The sequence below is a fragment of the Microtus oregoni genome, unplaced genomic scaffold (genome assembly GCF_018167655.1).
Source record: "Microtus oregoni isolate MIOR12 unplaced genomic scaffold, Mior012 000007F_ref0000211, whole genome shotgun sequence".
NCBI classification, from domain to species: Eukaryota; Metazoa; Chordata; class Mammalia; order Rodentia; family Cricetidae; genus Microtus; species Microtus oregoni.
This window is the reverse complement of record NW_024543066.1, coordinates 43,210,180-43,231,324: the sequence shown is the minus strand read 5'-3', so window position 1 is coordinate 43,231,324 and position 21,145 is coordinate 43,210,180. Positions and strand designations below refer to the sequence as shown.

Here is a 21,145-nt window from a genome sequence, read left to right as displayed (position 1 = left end):
GCTGTCCTTGTTTACTCGTCCAGTCTGGACCCGCCCTCAGAAAGTGAAAAGGAAGTAACAGATTAAAAACAAGGGGCATTTTATTAGAATCTAGGGGTGTCAAAGTTGGGCAGCGACAGAGGGCAGCTTCACGTAGCTCTTCATTGGAGGCAGTGGCCGAATCTTTCGGCCAGCCCAGCCTCCCTTGCGTTGCCATAGCCCACTGTTAGGCCTCTTGCCCAGCCAGCGATTCCGTCCTGCCTTGCCGATGATCCGCTGGTTATGATTAACGTTGGAAACTCGGCCTACAGTTGCAATGCATGTCTCCAGCACCTGACGAGAGAAGCAGATGAGAATGCACCGTGGTGCAGGACAAGAGGCGGGCATAACACTGATGGGAGTACAACTCTGCTTGGTGGCTTCTTACACTCAGTGAGGGATGGGAGAAGACAGAGAAAACACAACAGAGAATACAAGCGGGCCCGGCTCTAACAGGACGGACTGAGTAGTAAAAGAAAAGGACTCCATCCTTTTCTGTTTGTTTCTGAGGTTTTCTTTTGGAGTCAGGGTCTTGGTATCTAGCTCTGGCTGTTCTGGCACTTGCTATGTAGACCAGGCTGGCCCGGAACTCAACAAAATCGATGAGATTATAAACCAGTTCCAACCTGACTGTTTAACCCACATCTATCTTTTCCTGGTTTCCTGAAAAGGTCTCATGCAGGCCAGGTGGCTTGATTCTTTTGACTCAGTCTGGAATGCTGGGATTACAGGCATGTACCACCATGCCCAGTTGGGAAATGGCATTTTGACTTACTGCACTAAGGTGCCAACCTGACAAGGCATGCTTAGTCAGGTGCCAAACTGCACAGACACAGCTGGAGGCAGTTCCTGGCATCTCAGACACGTGGGAGCTGGTGAGGCACATTCCAAAAATTCCTTCTTTGCTGACCCCTCCCACTTGGCCCGCAGATACCTGCATTTGCCTCTTCGAGGGCAGCTGGATAATAGCTGTTCCATTCACCTTCCGAAGCAGCACACCACACGTCCCTAGGGAAGGAGGAAGCAGCTTTACCTCCACAGGGGAGGGAGGTTCCCATGGGGATCTAGGCCACAGGCTGCCCTTTGCCCTTTAGAAGTGCAGGACACACAGAGGACCACACGCTAGGATTTAGGTTAAAACAGCACAGCAGGGCAGCGGTGGCACGTGCTTTTAATCTCAGCACTGGAGAGGCAGGCAAGCGAATCTCTTGTGAGTTCCAGGCCAGTGTGGTCGACAGATTGAGTTTAGGACAGTCTCCAAAGCTACAAAAAAAACCTCAAAACAAAACAAAGCAAAAACAACCAACCAACCAACCAAAACCCCCAAAATACCAAACCAAACTAAACAAAAAACCCAAAGCACATATTCCACATATTCATTCTCTTGTTCCTTGTGGTCCTAAGGGTTTGAAGACAGTGATATCAGGTACCCCCGGAGTCTGGGATGTGGGTAGATTCTTTTCCCATACCTGCAGCTCGGATATACTGTGCTCCTCGGCCAGGCTCACTTTCCACATTGTTGATGAGGGTCCCCACAGGCAATGCCCCAAGAGGATACGCATTGCCCTCCTGAGCTGCCACTGCAAGAGAGAATCTCATTAGCACTAGACCGTCTGCACCTCCACCCCAGGCATCTAGCAGTCATCTCTCACCTGCCATTCTGCCTATGTGGTTAGAGTTCAGGATTGTATCTCCTGCCTTCATGTTTTCTGTGGCAATGATCCAGCGTTTCCGGCTGCCCCCAGCTACCAGGGCTATGTCTGCAGACCTGCTCAGGATGATGGGCAAATAAGTGGACCATCAAGAAGGCCCCTGCTTTCTAAGACGACACCAAATGACAGTTCAGACCACACCACCACCGCCTCACACCCCAAACTTGCCTGCATGGATCGTAGCGGACGACGACAACCTTCTCCTCAAAGGGTTCTGGCTTGCTCTCCTTCTCTGGCCGGAACCGCAGGAAGTCAATCATTCTGTAATTTTGTTTGTGGCCCCCACCAATACCATGTACTCGGATGCGGCCTACAGTCAAGACAGTTCAGGGATGTGATCAGCTTTCAGTATTAACAGGCCTCGTCCAGACTAAACAGTAGTACTCCTCAATATTATATCACAAACAGAAATGACAAAAGGCTGCGTGTAGATCAGTGCTGGAGAGTTTGCCTGTTAGCACCGCGGCCCCATGTTTGACCTACAGCATGTGGGTAGATGGGAGCCACAACATCCTTGCAAAAAGGATGGGGCAGCACATGACTCAATAAAAATGTAATGACTGGAAAAAAAAATATAATGACTGAAACTGTATAAAGTCTTCTCAAGTTGCTGAATTCAGTAAGTTTACTGAGAAGGATATACATTGGACTCACATAATTTCAACTGTTAGGAATTTTGGGAAGGTTAAAACACCATGGCGCCTCCTGGGTAAAACGAGTTCACTGTTTCTATGTGACCTGTTTTTCAGTAATGAACCACATAAGGAGAAGCAAAGCAATGAATACTTTCTGATTGTATGTCTGACATGTTACAAGCTGTAGGGTACTACTATAGACACCCAGGATCCTAGTGCACTTCCCCCCTTTCTCCCACCTGTATGGTCTCGACCCCCAGACTTCCTCATCTTCACAGGTTTGACTGTGTACTTGGTACGACTTTTCCAGGACACAAACTTGGCATTAAGGTCCACAGATGTATGCACCGAGTGCTGAGAGGGCAATGCCACAGCCGAGGGCTGCTGAAGGGCATTGCTCAGCGTCTAGGGATAAAAAACGATCTCTTCAGACAGACCAAGGTTAGCTGTAGGCCACTTCCTCCCAGAAGCATCTCAGACCACTGCCCTTCATCCTCCAACTTTCACAAATATCAGCGCATGTGTTTATCCAGGTGTGTGGGTGTTGAGTGGTAATCATTTGGTTCTCTCCCTCTGAGATATTTCTTCAATGTGATGTTCCCCCTTTCATCATCTTCCAGTCTGTTTCAAGCTTTTGTCAGGAAACCTTTTCTTCCCTAAAGACTTCCCTTCTGCAGAGCTGGTGAATGCCACACACCTATATGCCACCATCAGTACCTCCTGCCCTCTGCATCGTTCCCAGAGTGCCACATATGACTTTGCTTTTCCACCTCCTGTAGTCCCAAGGCTTCAGAGCAGTTTGGTTTAGTTTGCAATATCAAATATACATTTGCCCAATTCTGCTACACTCAGCCTGAGAACTTCAGAAAAGCAAGATCGTAATTCCTTTTCTGTGGTTCACCATGGCCCATTACTATTCCAAACTCTGCATTCTCTAATCTCAGCGACAAGCCATCGTTACATCAGAGTGGTCAAGAGCCCTGGCTTTGGGGTGGGAGTGCGCAGCTTGACTGAGGTCCTAGGTTTAATTCCCAGCACCATGACAAAACGAAAAGCAAGCTCTGAACCCAGTCTAGCCCCAAAAGGTGTATGACCTTAGACTGCTGACCAGTTTTCTCATCTGCAAAATGGGCATAATAGCTTGGCTGACAGGAGCTCGTTCATTGCCGCCGTCTATTTTGCCTGGTTTACAGTAGGCACATGGCGTTACCACTGCTACCTGTGTAGCAGAGACGTGTAAAAGCACTTACAAGCCAGTATCTGGTCTGACGAATCAGCCCTCTAAGAGAGCACACTTAGAAAGAGCACAGGACGAGGCGAGTTTACCCAAGGTCACGTAATCGTGACGTTACCAGGTAAGCTGATTACCTGGGCAGCCGGGAGCAGAGTTGGAGTCCGGGCGGTAATGACCGGGGATGCCAGGCTCAGAGAGCGCAGAGCACTAGTGAGCGCGCACAGGGCCATGGGGAGTCCTCGGAGTCCTCCGGACCCGGCACGCTTATACCTTTATTTAGAGCTTGGCGCTCTTGGATGACATTTCATCTGTCACTGTCGCTTTCAGATGACGCAAGAGGCAGACACCGAATTGGAGCGCCGCGAGAGACACACTTCCTCTCCTCCCCTGACGATCGGGTTCTCAGCCAATTATCGGCGGCCACTGAGGTCGCGTGCTGGAGGCCAGGCCCCGCCCCTCAGAGCCGTCAAAACAATTGCTTCGAGCGGCAGCCATGATGAATTTAAAGGGACAGTAGCCGCCAAGGAGGCAGCCGGACCCACAGACTGCAGGTGAGTCTTCGGGAGTACCCCAGGGGCTGAGCGTTAAGATTCTACCAACTCTTATTTCCGCACTCAGGGACAAATGAATAAACCCCTTCCGACCAACCTCACAAAACTCCAGACTGACTCAAAAACTCCGCCCCCCGCGATTCTTCCCCGCCCCTCGGCGTCCAGACAGACCGCAGGACAGCCTGCCCCGCCCCCGGCGGGACGGCCTGACTCTGTGACCTCGAGCTTGTCCGCTGTTGGGTCTGGGTCAGCGACTGTGCGCTCACCCGTGCCTTCCTCCCCCAAGCCCCTGCCTGTCTCACTCTGTTCGCAACCCGGGGTCCCAGCGCAAGTTAGCAACCTTAAGCAGTCCTGAACCCGGGCCAGGGTAGCCAGCGTTGAGCGCCTCTCCCTGTGACCACACAGTGCTCAGCAGATCTGCTATGCTCTCCTGAACCAGCAGACACTTGAGAGGCATCCTAAGGTACCGGTTAGGTGATCATGACAGACAAAGCCGTGAAGGGAGGCGATTGCAGAAATCCAGGTGGGACTCCTACCCAGGTCTCCCTGCTCAGCCCCTCACAGACACACCCCTGGCCGCAGGTCTCAGATTAAATCAGTCTTTCATTCCCTTATTGGGAGAAACTAACTCCTCGGGCCTGGAATGAGCAGACGGAGTTGAGGAAGACAGGACGTTAGCCCTGGTTTCTGAAGAACCTGTAGGCAGAAGGAGGGAGGGTGTTTGTCCTGGGTGGGGCTCTGTGCCAGGTCCTCTGGGTGGCTGTGAAGTGGCGAGAGAGAAGGGGGTGGGACTGCCGGACTTGTGGACTTTGGGCAGTGCCGAGTTTTCTAAATCTTTAGCTGCAGTTTCGAGTTTCTTCCGGGCTCAGGCCTGGGAACCGCTTGAAGCCAAGGGCTCTGCTCTGTACACAGGTAAGAAGACTTCCGAGATGAGTTTGAGGAAGTAGGAAGACAAGGCTGAATCCTGGGGGTGGCAAGTGAGGCCTGAAGGTTAGTTGGAAAGGAGCTAACCAGGTTGGGAGATGCTGGACTTAACTCCTTTGCTGACGCAGCCTGAAGACCTTCAGCCTTCCAGATCCCCATCGTGAGGACTCTCTTTCCTCCCCCACCTTTCCCATAACCTTGGGTCCTTCCCTTGTATTGGGACACTATTTTCTGCACAGAATTTGCTCTCTTTTTGGTTTTGTTTTTGTTTCGAGACAGGGTTTCTCTGTGTGTCTCTGGCTGGCCTAGAACTCACAGAGAGATCCTCCTGCCTCTGTCTCGTGAGTGCTAGGCATGCCCACCAGTGCCCGGCTGAGATTTTGTTGTCTTTAAGCCCGCTCCTGTAGCAGTTTTCTCGTGTGCCCTCTGTGATCCTCAGAATGCTGTAGACCCCCGCTCCCAGCCCATGCTCTCTCAATTGCTGAGTTGTAAATTCTCTAGCTTGAAGCACACCTGTTTTGTTCTACGGACCTTTAAGTCGTTAACGCCTCGCTCACCGTAGTTTCATGTCCAGTGCTAGAGCGTCCACCCCCCTTACTCGGTCTCTCTCATCAGCTCGGCCATGTTCTTTCCCCTTCGCTTGGATCCCTGACACTCTCTAACCATGTGTCTTTTGTCTTTATCAGCTGAACTCTGTGGTTTCTCCCTAGCCCAGGCAAGACCCCCGCCCCCACCAGGATGTCAGGCCTGGTATTGGGGCAGCGGGATGAGCCTGCAGGACACCGGCTTAGCCAAGAGGAGATCCTGGGCAGTACCAGGTTGGTGAGCCAAGGGCTGGAGGCCCTACGCAGTGAGCACCAGGCTGTGCTGCAGAGCCTGTCCCATACCATTGAGTGTCTGCAGCAGGGAGGCCATGAGGAAGGGCTGGTGCACGAGAAGGCCCGGCAGCTGCGGCGCTCTATGGAGAACATCGAACTGGGACTGAGTGAGGCCCAGGTGAGAGTCACGTGTTCTTCGGCTCACTCCCCTGACGCAAGTTGGGGGTCACCTTGTCATAAAAACTTAGGTTTGTTCGGTCATTAAATGTTTATTAAGTGGCTACTGTGTGCCAGCTCTTCTGCATGCCAGTGACGCAGAACACAGTAGTATAATCCTTTGCCATCTTGGAGCGGATGTTGTAGCTGGGAGAGACAGGTAGGACACAGGTGAATAGGTAAATGATTGATTGTGGTGATTGCTAAGGACAGAAAAATAAAATAAAGGAAAGAAGTAGAGAGAGATGCAGTTTTATGTGGTATGGTCGTAAAAGGCCTTCTCAGAAGGTGACATCTGAGCAGAGATCTGAGGGTGAGGGAACGAGCCGTGGAAGAAAGGGGTCCCAAGCAGGGAGGATAAGTCAGAGGCCTTCCTCTGAGTCTGGTGCTGATGTGACTGTCTCCAGAGTGAAGGGAGACAGCACAGAAAGCGAAGGAGGAGAGGGCTGCCCTTGGAGGTGGGGACAGTTCCTGTGAGCTGTCCTAGACTCTTCGCTTTCCCGTTGAGAGAGATGGGAGTTATGTTCTAAGTGATGGGATTCAACCTGAGCGCCTCTTCCTTCTGACTTGAGAGTAGACAAGGGAATAAGGGCAGAAGCTGGAGACCCAGTGAGAGGTTTTTCTCTAGGTGAGAACTGTGGTTTGGCATCTGATGAAGACAATGGAGGTGGTGGAAATGGGGTTCAGATTATCTTTTTAAATTTAATTCATTTATTTTATGAATACAGGTCTTTTGTCTATATAATTTATGTATATAGATTATGTATGTGCCTGGTGCCCACAGAGGCCAGAAGAGCCCATTGGATCCCCTGGGGCTGGAGAGGTGGTTGTGAGCGATCATGTTGGTGCTGGGAATTGAACCCTACCCCTCTGGAAGAACAACCAGAGTTCGCTCTTAATCACTGAGCCAGCTTTCCAGCCCAATGGTTCTCAACCTGTGGATCTCAATCCCTTTTGGGATCAAACAACCCTTTCATAGGGGTTGTTTCGTATCAGATAAGCTGCATATCAGACATTTACATTCTGATTCATAACAGTATCAAAATTACAGTTATGAAGTAGCAACGAAATAATTTTATGGTTGGGGTCACCACAACACGAGGAACTGTATTAAAGGGCAGCAGCCTTAAGAAGGTTGAGAACCGCCGCTCCAGCCCCTGAGTATCTTTTGATGGTAGAGCTGTGGCTACTCACTCCTGCTTGTTGCTTCCTTGATGCCTCTCCTGGACAGGCCATCGCTCAGAAGGCCACTGTCCCCTGGGTGCTCTTCTCCAAGAGACTGTAGCTCATGTGACATTCCCACCTAGGTGATGCTGGCTCTGGCCAGCCACCTGAGCATGGTGGAGTCGGAGAAGCAGAAGCTGCGGGCTCAAGTCCGGCGGCTGTGCCAGGAGAACCAGTGGCTCCGGGACGAGCTGGCAGGCACTCAGCAGCGGCTGCAGTACAGTGAGCAGGCTGTGGCTCAGCTAGAGGAGGAAAAGAAGCACCTGGAGTTCCTGAGGCAGCTGCGCCAGTACGACGAGGATGGGCACAGCATGGTGAGCACACACAGCTAGGGTTGGCTGGCACCACAGGCAGGGCCCACGGGGATCACCAATGGCTAGCGTGTTCCCACTTGAAGAAATTTTATTTTCAGCTTTGATAGCAGCTCCAGATGACAGCAGGGGGGAAGTAATCTCGACTTGTTCAGTCAACTTTAATTCAATATGTACTCCCCTAGAGAGTTGGGTGGAAGTTCTTGTTCCCCCAGTAAGCAGGATGTGGGGTGAGATAAGTAGCCGGACAACTCAAGCCGGGAATCTATGGCCGGGGAAGGCATAGCCCACTTTAGCAGGGGACTTCCCCTGAGCAGGTGCTTATGGGTACAGAGGAGGAGAGAAAAGCACCTGCCTTCTCAGGCTTCTAGCGTTTGTGCAGAGCTGGGCTCATTCACGAGGATGCGGGTGTGACTGGACAAAGCAGGAGTGCACAGCCTGCATGTGGCCTAGTCGGCACAGAGGGACTTCCACAGAGATAGGTCCCTGAGGGTTGGAACAGTCAGAAGGGTTCAGACAGCAGGGCGGGTTCATGGAAGTGAGTTGTGCTGGATTTTGACAGATCGTGTGGAGAAGAGGAACCTTCTGGGATGGAGGGGGTCACATTTAAGGCTCCAGGGCCAGAGTGCTGTTCTGTCCAGGGACAGTGAGGAGATAATTTGCCTGGGACACACGACAGTCTGATAGGAGGGTTTGAAGGTTCTGTGTAAGGTTGTCATCCCTGATGGAGAAAAATGATGTTTCGTTTTGGAAATGTGTTAGATATCAAGGGCTGGGCCCTAAGCCCACACTGTGCAAAGGGAACCAGGGAGCCCCAGGCTGAGCTAGACTCTGGGTACGTGTCAGTAAGAGCAGACAGACATACTCCTCCTCAGGAGAGACGTATAATCAGTGTAAACGCGGAGGGATTGGCACAGGGCTATAATCACCAGAGGTGCGTGTCGGAGGCAGGGAGGCTGAGAATAAGGGTGCTAGGGAGAGAACTTTCTGGATGAAAAGCAGAGTCATGAAATTTTGTCTAAGATGTCTCTGGCTTTTACATCTAAGACACCTGTGTGTGGCTGGGTCAGTTACTGGTCCTTCCCAGGGGCAGAGGCCTTGTGTGACTTGGTCAGCCATTTTTTTTTCCCAGGGCAGAGGTTGGAACAGAGTCTTTTTGGCTCCCCTGTTGTTGATTTTGTGGCTTAGAAGAACCCCTAAGCCAGGTGATAGTGGTGCATGTCTTTAGTCTCAGCACTCAGGAGGCAGAGGCAGGTGGATCTCTGTGAGTTCAAGGCCAGCCTGGTATATAAGAGCTAGTTTCAGGACAAGGTACAAAGCTACAGAGAAACCCTGTCTCGAAAAACAAAACAGCAGCAACAACAAAAAGGAAGAGGCCACTGTGGCTGGCATGCTGTCCTTTCTCTTCCAGGAGGAGAAGGAAGGAGATGCCACCAAGGATTCCCTGGATGACCTCTTCCCCAACGAGGAGGAGGAAGACTCCAACAACGACTGTGAGTCTGCCTGTGGGACTGCCGGAAGCTGCCTCAAGCTGTAGTCCACTCTGACTAGAGTCTCCACTTCCTCTGGGGACTGGGTGGGTCCCAGGCTAGGACATGAGTTCCCCTCCTTCTTTGTGCCCATCAACATTTAACGTGTCAGGCAATAGCAATTCCAAGACGAAAAAGATGCTGGTTCCATCAGTAAGTTCACAGTCTGTGGAAGATAACCCTAGGCTGGAGCCCCATGGATTCCCCCAGCCTCTCCTATATGCTTTGCTGGGTATTTCTAGCATATGCTTATTGAGTAAATGTTAGCCTAGTGACTTACTGGGAGAATAAATAGGATTGTGACAGGCACAGGTGCAAGCAAGGGTGTGGGCAAAAGGACAGCAGTGGTGGCAGGTCTCCTTTGGGACAAAGGGTGGGCAGAGGGGAAGGCATGTGGTAAAGGGAAAGGAGGAGTCCTCTGAGGAAATGCCCTGTCTTTTCTGCGGTGAGTTAGTGTCCCGTGGCCAGGGTGCTACAGCAGCCCAGCAGGCCGGATATGAGATCCCAGCAAGGCTGCGGACCCTGCACAACCTGGTCATCCAGTATGCAGCTCAAGGACGCTATGAGGTGGCTGTGCCCCTCTGCAAGCAGGCACTAGAGGACCTGGAGCGCACCTCCGGCCGAGGACACCCTGATGTGGCTACTATGCTCAACATCCTGGCTTTGGTGTACCGGTGAGCACTGCTCTCCTCCACTGTCTACAACAGCTCACTTGCTGTCTCCCCTCCTCTCTGCTGGCCTGCCAGAGACACCTTGCAAGGCTGTGTCCCCCACTTTCTCCATCCCAAACCCTTGACCTCAGAGAATACTAATCTCTCAGGCTCTTTGTTTCTCTGGCCTCTCTGAAGGGTGTGTGTATGTGTGTGTGTCTCATTCAGGTTGTTGGCTTTCTCTTGGGACTGTAGTATTCTGCAGCCTGGTGTGTGTTATCAAGCTTATTCCTGCCCCAGCGTGTTCCCTGATTTCAGGGGAGTCCCTAATCTCCTCTCAAAGGACTGCGGGAGGGAAGGAGAGAGCATGGGGACAGTGCATGCTAACACACATTATTTGTGCTACTTTCCAGGGACCAGAATAAGTACAAGGAGGCTGCCCACCTGCTGAACGATGCCCTCAGCATCCGGGAGAGCACCCTGGGCCGGGACCACCCAGCCGTCAGTATTCCTGGTCCACTCACTCTCGTTCATCTCCGTTGTCTGGGTCTCTCAGTCCTTTGTGTGCTGCCCTGGGTCTGCTCACCCCAGCTGCTATAAGGAGGCTCGAGGGCTTCCAGGCTCTGTCCAGCCATCTCAGTGTTTCTCAGTTTTCTGAGACCTAGTCACTCCTTTTGCATTGCTTACGTTTTATAGTAGTGTATAGTAATTGTACAAATAACAGGTTTAATTATGACATTTTCTTAGAAAAAATCATTTTTTTTCTATTTTATAAAATAGAAGAAAAATCTTTTTCTTCTATTTTAATTTTATGTGTATGGGTAGCTTGCCTGCATGTATGTTTGTGCACCATGTGTATATAGTGCCTATGAGGCTAAAGAGGGCATCAGATCCTCCATCTGGGTGCTGGGAATATAATATAGGTCCTTTGGAAGAGCAGGTTGCAGTTAGCCCCCGAGCCATGCTCCAGCCCCTGGTAGTCAGTTCATGCACATATATAAATTACTCTGACCGCATTCATCCTCCCTATTCCCTCTCTTTTCATTCTCCCCTTTTCCTCATGTTTTCTTAGGATGTTAGAGAAGCAGTCTACCACTGAACTTTGACTCAGTATCCCTAGACCTTTGATGCTCTTTTGTTTTTTTTTTTTCAAGATAGGGTTTCTCTGTAGTTTTTAGAGCCTGTCCTAGAACTAGCTCTTGTAGACCAGGCTGGCCTCGAACTCACAGAGATCCACCTGCCTTTGCCTCCCAAGTGCTGGGATTAAAGGCATGCGCCACCACCGCCTGGCAATGCTCTTTTTATGACAATGTTTTTTTCTTGAAATTTAACTTATAACTAATATATCCTACCCATACATAAGATTTCCCCCAAAAGGTAACAGGACTAAAACATAACTCCAGTGAATATAAAAGAGAGAACGGCTTGGCGGTGGTGGTGCATGCTTTATTCCCAGCACTTGGGAGCAAAGATCTCTGTGAGTTCGAGGCCAGCCTGGTCTACAGAGCGAGTTCCAGGACAGGCTCCAGAGCTACACAGAGAAACCCTGTCTGGAAAAAATAAACAACAGCAAAAGAGACAGAATGTAATTAATTGCATAGTACATATAATATGATGTAAAATAAATAGCTGAATATGACTATACTAGAAGATAAAACAAAATAATCTAACGTTGGATTTATCATAGAAGTGCTAAGACAAAAATTGAAAGCCATCTAGGCACGGTGGTACATGCCTTTAATCCCAGCACTTCGGAGGCATAGGCAGGCAGATCTCTGTGAGTTCGAGGCCAGCCTGGTCTACAGAGTGAGTTCCAGAGCAACATAAAGAAACCCTGTCTAAAAAAAACAAAAACAAAAACAAACAAACAAACAAAAAAATTAGAATTTTTTCTTGTTTTGTAAAGAAGGAGTTGGGGGCTGGAGAGGTGGCTCAGCACTTAAGAGAGTGTACTGCTCTTGCAGAGGACTGTAGTTAGTTCCCAGCACCCAGGTCAGGTGGCTCACAGCAATCAGCATCTGCCACCTCTGCCTCTGGTCTCCACTTCATTAAGAGGTGTTTTTTTTTGTTGTTGTTGTTTTTTTTTTGAGATTTATTCTGTCTGCATGTATGCCTGCAGGCCAGAAGAGGGCACCAGATGGTTGTGAGCCGCCATGTACTTGTTGGGAATTGAACTCAGCCCTCTGGAAGAGCAGCCAGTGCTTTCCAGCCCCTCATTAAGAGTTTTTTTTAAAAGGAGAAAGTTCTAGTACTAGCCTTGAGTAGGGACAGAATGCCAGCATTTGGCGGGTTGTCATGGTTGAGAAAGCGAGCAGTAACGTCTCTGGAGATGAGGTGACCTTGTGAGAGCAGTCCCTGAGATGTAACATTAGTTAGACAGGGCTGCTGCATCTCAGCTGCACTGGGATCTTGACCCCCTTCCCAGTGATAGCAGTGTTTCTGCGCGCGCACACACTCACACACGTGCGCGCGCACACTCACACAATGCACATTCACACTCACGCGCGCACACACTCACACACAATGCACACTTACACACGTGCATGCGCACACACTCACACACATGCACACTCACACACGTACACACACATGCACACTCACACACGCATGCACACACATGCACACTCACACAGTGCGTGCGCACACTCACATGCATACTCACACGCGCGCACACACACAATGCACACTCACACACGCGCGCACACACACTCACACACACACTATCCACAGCTTTCCTGCCTCCCTTTGTGGATAGCACTGAAATGCTGCCAGAAACCACCTTTATAAATTTTTAGAAATTCCTCTAGAGGGCGATACCCTCACCCTCAAAGAGTTCCAGCCATTCTGTAGTTTCCCCTTTTCTAGCCTCTGGCTCTGGTAGTTGACTGTGTCCTTTTTAGAGAGCATGAACACAGTCCAGAGGTCAGAGGACAACCAAGTTCTTAGAGTTGGTTCCCTCCTTTCTCTGTGAATTTAGGTCTGCAGGCTTGACAGCAAGCATTTTCCTTGCTGAGCAATCTCACCAATATGGAGTCTGTATCTCTTGTTGCCTTGGACTCTGCTGTGCATGGAGAAAACTGGAGATTCATTTGCAACACTGGTGTGTGATGGGGCTTGCTTTCCTTTGCAGGTGGCTGCCACCCTCAACAATCTGGCTGTGCTGTATGGCAAAAGGGGTAAATACAAGGAGGCAGAGCCATTGTGCCAGCGGGCACTGGAGATCCGAGAAAAGGTGCCACACTCATCCTCCCCCTCCCCTGTCCGCTACTGACTTTCCTTCTTCCTTTTTTTCCTTCTGCTCCTCATGTGCACACACACATAATCATAGTCGCTTGTCTGTTCTTTTGCTCGATCTCAGGTCTTGGGCACTGACCACCCAGATGTGGCAAAGCAGCTAAACAACTTGGCCCTCCTGTGTCAAAACCAGGGCAAGTACGAGGCAGTGGAACGCTATTACCAGAGGGCGCTAGCTATCTATGAGAGCCAGCTAGGGCCTGACAACCCTAATGTAGCTCGGACCAAGAACAACCTGGTAAGGAAGGAAGGGACAGGTGGGTGGGGACAGACGGGGAGGAAAAGGACTCCCACGTGGGTTCTGGACTCAGAAAACATCAGAATGAGGCAATGCCTTTGCCAACTTCATGCCTATCTCCAGGGCTGCCTTTCAGGACCAGAGGTTCCCGGTCATACTGGGAGTTGGGTGGGAATAACGTTAACCCTCAGCTATAACAGATTGAATAAGGAGGGTCTCAGGGACAGACACCAAGAGGTAGAACTCCCTGAGTCTGGCTGAGACCTGCTTCCTTCTGCCTCTTGCTCCTATGTGTCTGTTCTGTCTCTAGGCGTCCTGTTACCTAAAGCAGGGCAAGTACTCAGAGGCTGAGACTCTGTACAAAGAGATCCTGACCCGTGCCCACGTGCAGGAGTTTGGATCTGTGGATGGTGAGTGGTAAGGTCTGGGAAGGGGACCACACATAGATTGATAGGGACAGCTCCAATGCCTGTGGGTTCTGACTCCCCACATAGTCCCCAAATCTGTTATCTTACCTCCTCACTCAGTATATCATCCACAGATGACCACAAGCCTATCTGGATGCATGCTGAGGAGCGGGAGGAAATGAGCAAAGTGAGTAGGGGATCCAGCCCGCACTACCACCTCTGGCTCGGTCCTTGTTAGTTTAGCAACTCCCTTCTTGCCCCGGCCCTCAGTGTACAGTGCCTTTCCCAACCCAGTCTGCATCTTAGCCCTGTGCTCTCCTTTTCCCAGCATCTCTGTACTTTATCCCCAGAGACGGCACCGGGAGAGTGGCATACCCTATGCGGAGTATGGAGGGTGGTACAAGGCCTGCAAAGTAAGCAGGTGAGCTGCTGGAGAGATTGTAGTCTCTGCTCCTTCTCTGTCCAGGCTCCTGATGCCAGTACCTGCTTCCCTTCGACTGTCTCTCAGCCTTTCCCCTGCCCCCTCCCCTGGCCTCTTCTGTTCTCTTGTTTTTGTGGTGCTAAGGGTTTCTGCAGAGCCTGCATATGCTTGCCAAGTGTTCCGCTGTTGGGCCACATTCTCACTCCACCTCTGAATCATTCTCCCTGCCTTCTCCGATCTCCCTGCAGCCCCACAGTGAACACTACTCTAAGAAACCTAGGGGCTCTGTACAGGCGCCAAGGAAAGCTGGAGGCGGCTGAGACCTTGGAGGAATGTGCCCTGCGTTCCCGGAAACAGGTCAGAAGCTCACAGCACAGGGCAGTGGTGCCTCTCTGTGATCTTGGCACTTGGGAGGCTGAAGCAGGAGGGAGTTCCAGACTAGCCATGGTTACTTAGTAAGATCCTGTATCAGGAATGGATAACTCAGCAATTGCCAGCACTTGCTGCTGTTGCACAGGACCCAGGTTCAGTTCCTAGCACCCACATCAAGCAGCTCACAACTGCTTGTTACTCAAATTCCACAGGATTCAATGCCATCTTCTGACCTCCATGGGTATCAGCATGCATGTGACTCACATACATTACTCAGGCAGACACATATACACATAAGATGAATAAATCTTTTTTTTCTTTTTAAATGTTTACTTATTTATTTATTATGTATACAATATTCTGTCTGTGTGTATGTCTGCAGGCCAGAAGAGGGCACCAGACCTCATTACAGATGGTTGTGAGCCACCATGTGGTTGCTGGGAATTGAACTCAGGACCTTTGGAAGAGCAGGCAATGCTCTTAACCACTGAGCCATCTCTCCAGCCCTAAATCTTTTTTTTTCCCCACCCTGAGATAGGGTTTCTCTGTGTAGCCCTGGTTATCCTGGAACTCACTCTGTAGACCAGGCTGGCCTTGAACTCAGATCCCCCTGCCTCTGCCTCCAGAGTGCTGGGATTAAAGGCTTGTACCACCACACCCAACCAGTAAATAAATCTGAGAGCGAGCGAGAGAGAGAGAGCGAGAGTGAGTGCTGTCTCAAATGTGAGTGCTGTCTCAAACAGAAATGACAGTCCAGAGTGGGAACACCAAGAAGGAAGGGCCAGGGCACTAGGGACTGCTGGGGTTTCTCATGCACGAGGAACTGCTGGGGTTTCTCGTGCGTGTGCTGAAGAGGGTGAGGCGGTATTGTGACTGTAGTGGTTTTAAAAGAATTTTATCATCATCATCATTACATATAGTGTTCTGCCTGCATGTGTGCCTGTACCCAGAAGAGGGCACCAGATCTCATTACAGATGGTTGTGAGCCACCATGTGGTTGCTGGGAATTGAACTCAGGACCTCTGGAAGAGCAGCCAGTGCTCTAACCTGTGAGCCATCTCTCCAGCCCCAGCTGTGGTGGTTTTTAAGAATGTTTTCACTCCAAACTTGTCGTTCTTGTCATGGCACAGATTCAGATTCCTTTCACAGTTGGTATGGTAGCTCATGCCTGAATTTCTGGTATTCAGGAGGCCGAGGCAGAATTATTACTGTGAGTTTGAGGCTAGCCTGGGCTACATGATGAGTTCTAGGCTAACTTCAGTTACAGAGTTTCAGCCTTGTTTCAAAAACAGAACAGAGCTGGTAAGCTGGCTTGGTGGGAAAAGGAGCTTCTATGTAGTCCTGAGAAGCTGAGTTCAACCCCTCTGTAAAAGTGGAAGGAGGGGCGTTACTCCAAACACTCAAGCTGTGGCAATGTGTATGTCTCTTTCCCATCATGCACAATAATGATGAAATCGAGTGGGGTGAGTAGTGTGGGAAGACAACCAGGAAGACCTAAGTTGGGAGGCAGAGACAAGAGGATCCTTGGGGTTTGCTGGCTAGCCAGTCCAGCCAAATTGGCGAACTCTAAGTATAGTGAGAGCTCGTCTCAAAGAAGACAGTGTGAAGAGCAATCGGGAGGACAGTCGCTGCTCCCTACAACAACGCATTCAAATACACACAACAGAAAACAGAACAATGCAAACTGGACTCACCTCACTAGGTGAAACTGTAGAAGGGCAGCTTTCCCTTCCACAGGCCGATGAGGTTGAGGATTTCTCGGTTGCAGATCTCAACTGACTTAGTAAGTCGTCCATTCACTCTGGGACACAGCTACACGAAGCCTGTGTTAGGATGCACTAGCCACACAAAGCATGTCCTGCCTGTGTTTGTGTCAGGGCCATCATAAGGAGGGAAATGCTGTCCTTGCAGTACCTGATAGAAGAAAGATCAAAAGCCCATCCTGAGATTTAAGGAATATGAAGTTCTTTCCTTCTGTTTTTTTTCCTTTAAAGATTTTAGTATGTTGTGTGTGTGTAATTTGCCTGCATGTGTGTCTGTATGCCAAATGCATGCAGTGCTCACAGAGGTCAGAAGAGGGCACTGGATCCCTGGCTCTAGAGTTACTGGCATTGTGAGCTGCCATGTGGGTACTGGGAACGTAACCTGTGTTCTGGAAGAGCAGCTGGTGCTTTTATGGCTGAGCCATCTTCTAGCATCTCCTCCTCTTCCAGGGTACTGACCCCATCAGTCAGACCAAGGTGGCAGAGCTGCTTGGGGAAGGCGATAGTAGAAGGACCTCCCAGGAGGGCCCTAGGGACAGTGTGAAATTCGAGGGAGGTGAAGATGCATCAGTGGCTGTCGAGTGGTCAGGGGTAAGTCTGCTCATTGCCACTGCCCAGCCTTTTCCCTTCTTGCTGGGCACTGAGAAGCTCCGAGGCTTCTTTCTCCAAGTTCATACAGGGTATTAATCGTATTATCTCCACCAATTAGCTCATCCTTTTAGGTCTGTCCCTGGGAATCTGCTTTTGAGGGGGCTCTTGTTTTCAGTCACTGGGCCTCAGGGACGGGGGCAGGTGCAGAATAGATGGCAGGAGTAGACTTGGAAGCCAGGCTACATGGAACCCCATTTGCTCCTACTGCCAATCTCTGCTAGGATGGCAGTGGCGCCCTGCAGAGGAGCGGCTCTCTGGGAAAGATTCGGGATGTGCTTCGTAGAAGCAGCGAACTCCTGGTGAGGAAGCTCCAAGGGACTGAGCCTCGGCCATCCAGGTAAGTGACAAGCTTAAGCAAAGCATCCTCAAGTCGGTGGCTGCAGCTCCCCTTGGTGCTGGAGCAATGTCCTAGACGTGTCCTACACGGAGGGACAGTGGACTGGCCTCAGTTCTCTCATTCTCTCCTGTAGCAGCAACATGAAGCGGGCAGCCTCGCTGAACTACCTGAATCAACCCAGTGCAGCCCCACTCCAGGTGAGCAAAGGGCTCCAGAAAGCAGCTCCAGGGCAGCAGGAAGGGGAAAGGGTTATCTATGAGGAAATTGGCCTAGGAGACCAGAGCCCTTCAGGAGCCCAGCTGATGGGGTGGTAATGGAGGTGCTGGGCATAGGGGGGCAGTCTCAGATGCTGGGCACTGGTGGCACATGCCTCTAATCCCAGCACTCAGGAAGCAGAGGCAGGCAGATCTCTCTGAGTTCAAGGCCAGCCTGGTCTCAGAGGGAGCTCCAGGTTAGCCAGGTCTACTGCATAGAGAAGCTCTGTCTCTAAAAAGAGAGAGCGAATGAGAGAGAGAGAGAGAGAGAGAGAGAGTGTTAGTGCTAGACAGTAGCAAGTTAATCAGGAGAGGACCTCCAAACTGGTAAGGAATTAAAACAGAGCAACAGAAAAGGTATTAAATCTCTTTGAGGAAACAGCAATGCTATTTTCAACGCAGCAGCCTCTTGTATCGGCTCATTCACAGTACAAGCCAGTGCTCCTGGGTGGAGGTGAGGCGGCCCAGCCCAGGTCCAGAGAGGCCAAGGACAGCTATGGGCCAGGCAGGCTCCAGGAGCTCCCTGTGCTCATGGGGTGGCTGGTCTTATCTGTTTCAGGGTTCCCGGGGCCTCAGTGCCAGCACGATGGACCTTTCTTCAAGCAGCTGACATTCAAACAACCCCCATGCTCCCCTCAGCCCTCACAGCAATCCCCCACTGCTCCTGTCCCTTCCCCAACCCAAATGGGAAGGTGAAGAAGGAGCAGTTTAACCGGAAGATTGCTGCCTCCAGAGTCTAGGCTCCTTCCTCAGGAATGCCCCTTTGGAAGGGACTCAGGTTATGTTCTCTACTTTGGAGTCCTCTAGAGTAGCTCACTGAGGCTCCAAGGTGGGTGAAAGGCAGGTATGCACCTCCAGGGTGTGCCTGCTGCTGGTTTTTCTGTCAGAGGGTTTGGGGCTGGCTTCTTTCATCCCCTGCCCTCTGCTGCCTCACTTCAGGTCCATGTATTTCACGATGTTTCTGTAATAAAAGAATCAGGTAACCTTTTGCTGCTCGAGTCTTGATTGAAGAATGGGTGTGTTGGGACCCTTGACAGGGTGAGGGCAATGGTACATGGGACAGCAGGATTGTGAATCCTTGGCTTTTTCCTGTTTTCCTCCCTGTGTTTGTACCCTCTTTAGTGGGGCCTGGAGGAAGGCATCTGGGGGATGGGGAAGGAGGCCTACAAGGAGAAGGTGCTGTGGACTGGGTTGTCAGGGACATGTGGTGGCCATGTGGCAGGACCCTGGAGTCCTGGCGCCACTTCTCCTGCCTGTGAGGCCCTCTGTGGCTTCCTTCCCTCCTCCCAGCTGCTTGGGGGAAGGGATGTCTAAGCAGGCCTGGGGGGCCCTCCAGAGCCAGAAGGGGGACAAGGCACTACCCATCCCCTCTTGCATATCCTGGAGGCCTGTCAGCAGCTGGGGCCCATCTTCTAAAGCTTGACTTCTCCTGACCCGCCTCCCACACCCCTTGCTGCTTTCACAACAAAGAAAGAATGTGGGGGTGGTGGCGCTGGGGGTGGAGGGTGCCTGGAACAAGGGCTGTGTTGGGCCTCCCCACAGCTGGAGATTTGGCCATGCCCTGACACAGCCCAGACTGCCTGGAGATGGACTTGGGATGAATGTCTGCCTAATAGCCTTCACTGGCGCCCAGAGTCCAGTATTTCTACCTTGGGTTCAGATTCGGCCAGCACCAAAGCTAACTCCAGTCACGCCCCCTCCCCCTCTCTCTAGCTACATCTGTTCCGCAGGGCACCACAGTTATGCCCTCGTTGTCTTCTTTGTGGCCGCCTGTGACACCATGCTGGTCTGCATCCCAGCTCTTTGGGTAGCTTGTCTCCACCAACTTGGAGAATACGGGGCATATACTTTTGGTCTAGACCTACACGTAGGTCCATAGTGACCATCTTTCCTAAGGATGATCACAGAAAGAGAGTCACTTTGGTTCTCCTGCGTCCCGGTGGACAAACCAGGCGGTGGGCACAACATCCGCGTCTCTGGCACTCCCCTGGGACCGCCACTGTCCCCCGTCCCTCTCCTGCTCCTTCCCTCAATGGCCAGCTCCTCCCCTCGACGGCGAGGAGGGGGGCGTTAGGGGGCGGGGCGCCGTGCGGGCGGAGGGGAGGGGGCGTCGGGGGCGTGGCTTGGCGGCCGCGGTGGCGCGCGAGGGCTCGGAGGTACGGGGCGCGCGCGGCTCCAGCTCGGGACGCCTCGGGCTCGGGCTGCGGCTGCTGCAGCGGCCCCCGCGCTCCGGTCTGCGCTCCCGCTCGTCCGTGCGCCTTGAATCTCGCTGCTCCCCTGCCGCCCGCCACGATGGGAGCCCGCCCGCGACCTCTGCTCAGTACTCTGCTGTTGCCGCTGCTGGCCGGTGAGTCTCCCGAGAACCAGGGGTACCGAGCTAGGCTTTGAGAAGCGCGGTAGTCCCGGGAGCTGGAAGGGCCCTGGAGAGGTGGGCTGGGCGATTGGGACAGTGGAGAGGCTCGCTGGGAGTTTGGGGATCAGGGGTTGGCGACGCCCCCGTGCGCGCGCGGTGCCCTGGGGCGCGGGGACGCGTTTGCTGCGAGTTCTCCCGGCCGGTCCGCCCGCCCGATCCGAGAGTTTGCTCGAGCGTTGTCCGGAGTCGCCAGCTCCCGAGCCCTGCTGGGGAGCTCCTTTTTGGGGAACAGCGCCCTCCCATCCCGTGAGAGGGTGCCGACACCCTGGGAGGGTCCCGGGCCTTGGAGCCCAGGTGAGGGAGACCGGCCTGGGTCCCAATCCCGACCGACTTGACCTAGGGCGCGCCTGGCGCGGAGCTTTGTTACCTATACCGGCCTGATGCGCCTGGCTCCCTCCCGTAAAGTTCCGGGGCAAAGCTGGAACCCCAGATGGCCTGCCCGTGAGGGCAGGTTAGACTGAGGGGTGCCTCATCTCCTCCAACTAGGCCCGAGCCTTGAGCCCACTCGGTGCCAGGGTCGTATCCCGGGAGCGGAGGGTCCCAGGCTGTAGTAGTGACTAATGTGTTGAAGGCCTCTGCCAAAATCGGGCATGGCCGGCTTGCCAAGGTGCGGACGGGCTTTGCTCTGCTGTTTCCTGGATTTCCATCCTGCCGGTGCTCTGGGAGGAAAGAAATATCTGTCTTCCTAAGGGCAGAAAGGCAGAAAAGCTCAACTCTGGCTTTTAGTGGAGGGCCTATGCACTTTGATGAGGGTGTGGCCCACGTCTCCAGGGCAAACAAGGGGCACCACATCCTGCAGATTATTAGTTCCCGGCTGATCACACCTGAAAGTCAGTCACCACTAAAGATGTTGGAAGTGATTTAACCGGAAATCGCCACGCTACTCAAATAACGTATTCTGCTGGTCCCAGTCAGCAAGGACCAAAAGACGGCTCCTCACCTTACGAGACAACAACTCCTTCTGTGGTGTTCCGCCAAACAGCCCTCTTTAGGGGGACATTCTGCCCATTCTGTCTTAGGTGATCACTTAACCATTCCTTTAAAGAGTGCCAGTCTGGCGGGCAGGGGCAGGGAATTGTCTGCTGTCATCTCCCTGACCAGCTGTTGAGGGTTTAGGGGCCAGAGAATTAAAGTCTCTCCCACTCTAGTTATTAAAAAAAAAGAGGTAAGCAG

The 21,145-nt window shown here is 51.9% G+C and overlaps 3 protein-coding genes across 14 annotated transcripts in view; 2 read left to right on the top strand and 1 right to left on the bottom strand.

Annotated features, from left to right (window-relative positions):
• Positions 1-62: 62 nt before the first annotated feature.
• On the bottom strand, positions 63-4,119 carry Mrpl2 (mitochondrial ribosomal protein L2). Its single transcript, XM_041655441.1, has 7 exons — positions 3,734-4,119; positions 2,605-2,770; positions 1,899-2,040; positions 1,671-1,786; positions 1,488-1,598; positions 953-1,026; positions 63-312 (listed from the first exon to the last, which is right to left on the bottom strand). Exons 1-7 carry the CDS (start codon positions 3,827-3,829, stop codon positions 100-102), a joined length of 918 nt encoding a protein of 305 aa, XP_041511375.1. The 5' UTR covers positions 3,830-4,119; the 3' UTR covers positions 63-99.
• On the top strand, positions 4,079-18,547 carry Klc4 (kinesin light chain 4). 12 transcript variants are annotated; one of them, XM_041655435.1, is made up of 17 exons: positions 4,120-4,150; positions 5,063-5,140; positions 5,785-6,070; positions 7,416-7,646; positions 9,055-9,136; positions 9,627-9,846; positions 10,236-10,323; positions 12,953-13,054; positions 13,181-13,354; positions 13,665-13,764; positions 13,896-13,948; positions 14,112-14,182; positions 14,431-14,539; positions 16,768-16,908; positions 17,190-17,305; positions 17,439-17,502; positions 18,119-18,547. In XM_041655435.1, exons 3-17 carry the CDS (start codon positions 5,813-5,815, stop codon positions 18,167-18,169), a joined length of 1,860 nt encoding a protein of 619 aa, XP_041511369.1. In that variant the 5' UTR covers positions 4,120-4,150; positions 5,063-5,140; positions 5,785-5,812; the 3' UTR covers positions 18,170-18,547. The 12 variants fall into 12 exon arrangements, with proteins under 12 accessions (XP_041511370.1, XP_041511369.1, XP_041511364.1 ...); XM_041655430.1 differs by having other exon boundaries at positions 4,126-4,150; positions 5,761-6,070; XM_041655431.1 differs by lacking the exon at positions 4,120-4,150 and adding an exon at positions 4,329-4,613.
• Positions 18,548-19,714: 1,167 nt separating this feature from the next.
• Ptk7 (protein tyrosine kinase 7 (inactive)) overlaps positions 19,715-21,145 on the top strand; it is a 67,612-nt gene continuing 66,181 nt past the window's right edge. The window contains exon 1 of the mRNA XM_041655712.1: positions 19,715-19,906. Within this exon, the coding sequence (XP_041511646.1) occupies positions 19,852-19,906 (55 nt within the window). The 5' untranslated portion in view covers positions 19,715-19,851. The remainder of the gene's footprint in view (positions 19,907-21,145) is intronic.

Excerpts from the sequence above, each read along its gene's own strand:
- Mrpl2 (XM_041655441.1), bottom strand. The coding sequence starts at position 3,829 with ATGGCCCTGTGCGCGCTCACTAGTGCTCTGCGCTCTCTGAGCCTGGCA. Across the intron at positions 2,771-3,733 it reads CTCTGCTCCCGGCTGCCCAG|ACGCTGAGCAATGCCCTTCA; the intron begins GTAATCAGCTTA and ends TTTTATCCCTAG. Across the intron at positions 1,787-1,898 it reads GTCCGCTACGATCCATGCAG|GTCTGCAGACATAGCCCTGG; the intron begins GCAAGTTTGGGG and ends CATCCTGAGCAG.
- Klc4 (XM_041655436.1), top strand. The coding sequence starts at position 5,813 with ATGTCAGGCCTGGTATTGGGGCAGCGGGATGAGCCTGCAGGACACCGG. Across the intron at positions 14,540-16,767 it reads CCCTGCGTTCCCGGAAACAG|GGTACTGACCCCATCAGTCA; the intron begins GTCAGAAGCTCA and ends CTCCTCTTCCAG. Across the intron at positions 17,503-18,118 it reads CCAGTGCAGCCCCACTCCAG|GGTTCCCGGGGCCTCAGTGC; the intron begins GTGAGCAAAGGG and ends TATCTGTTTCAG.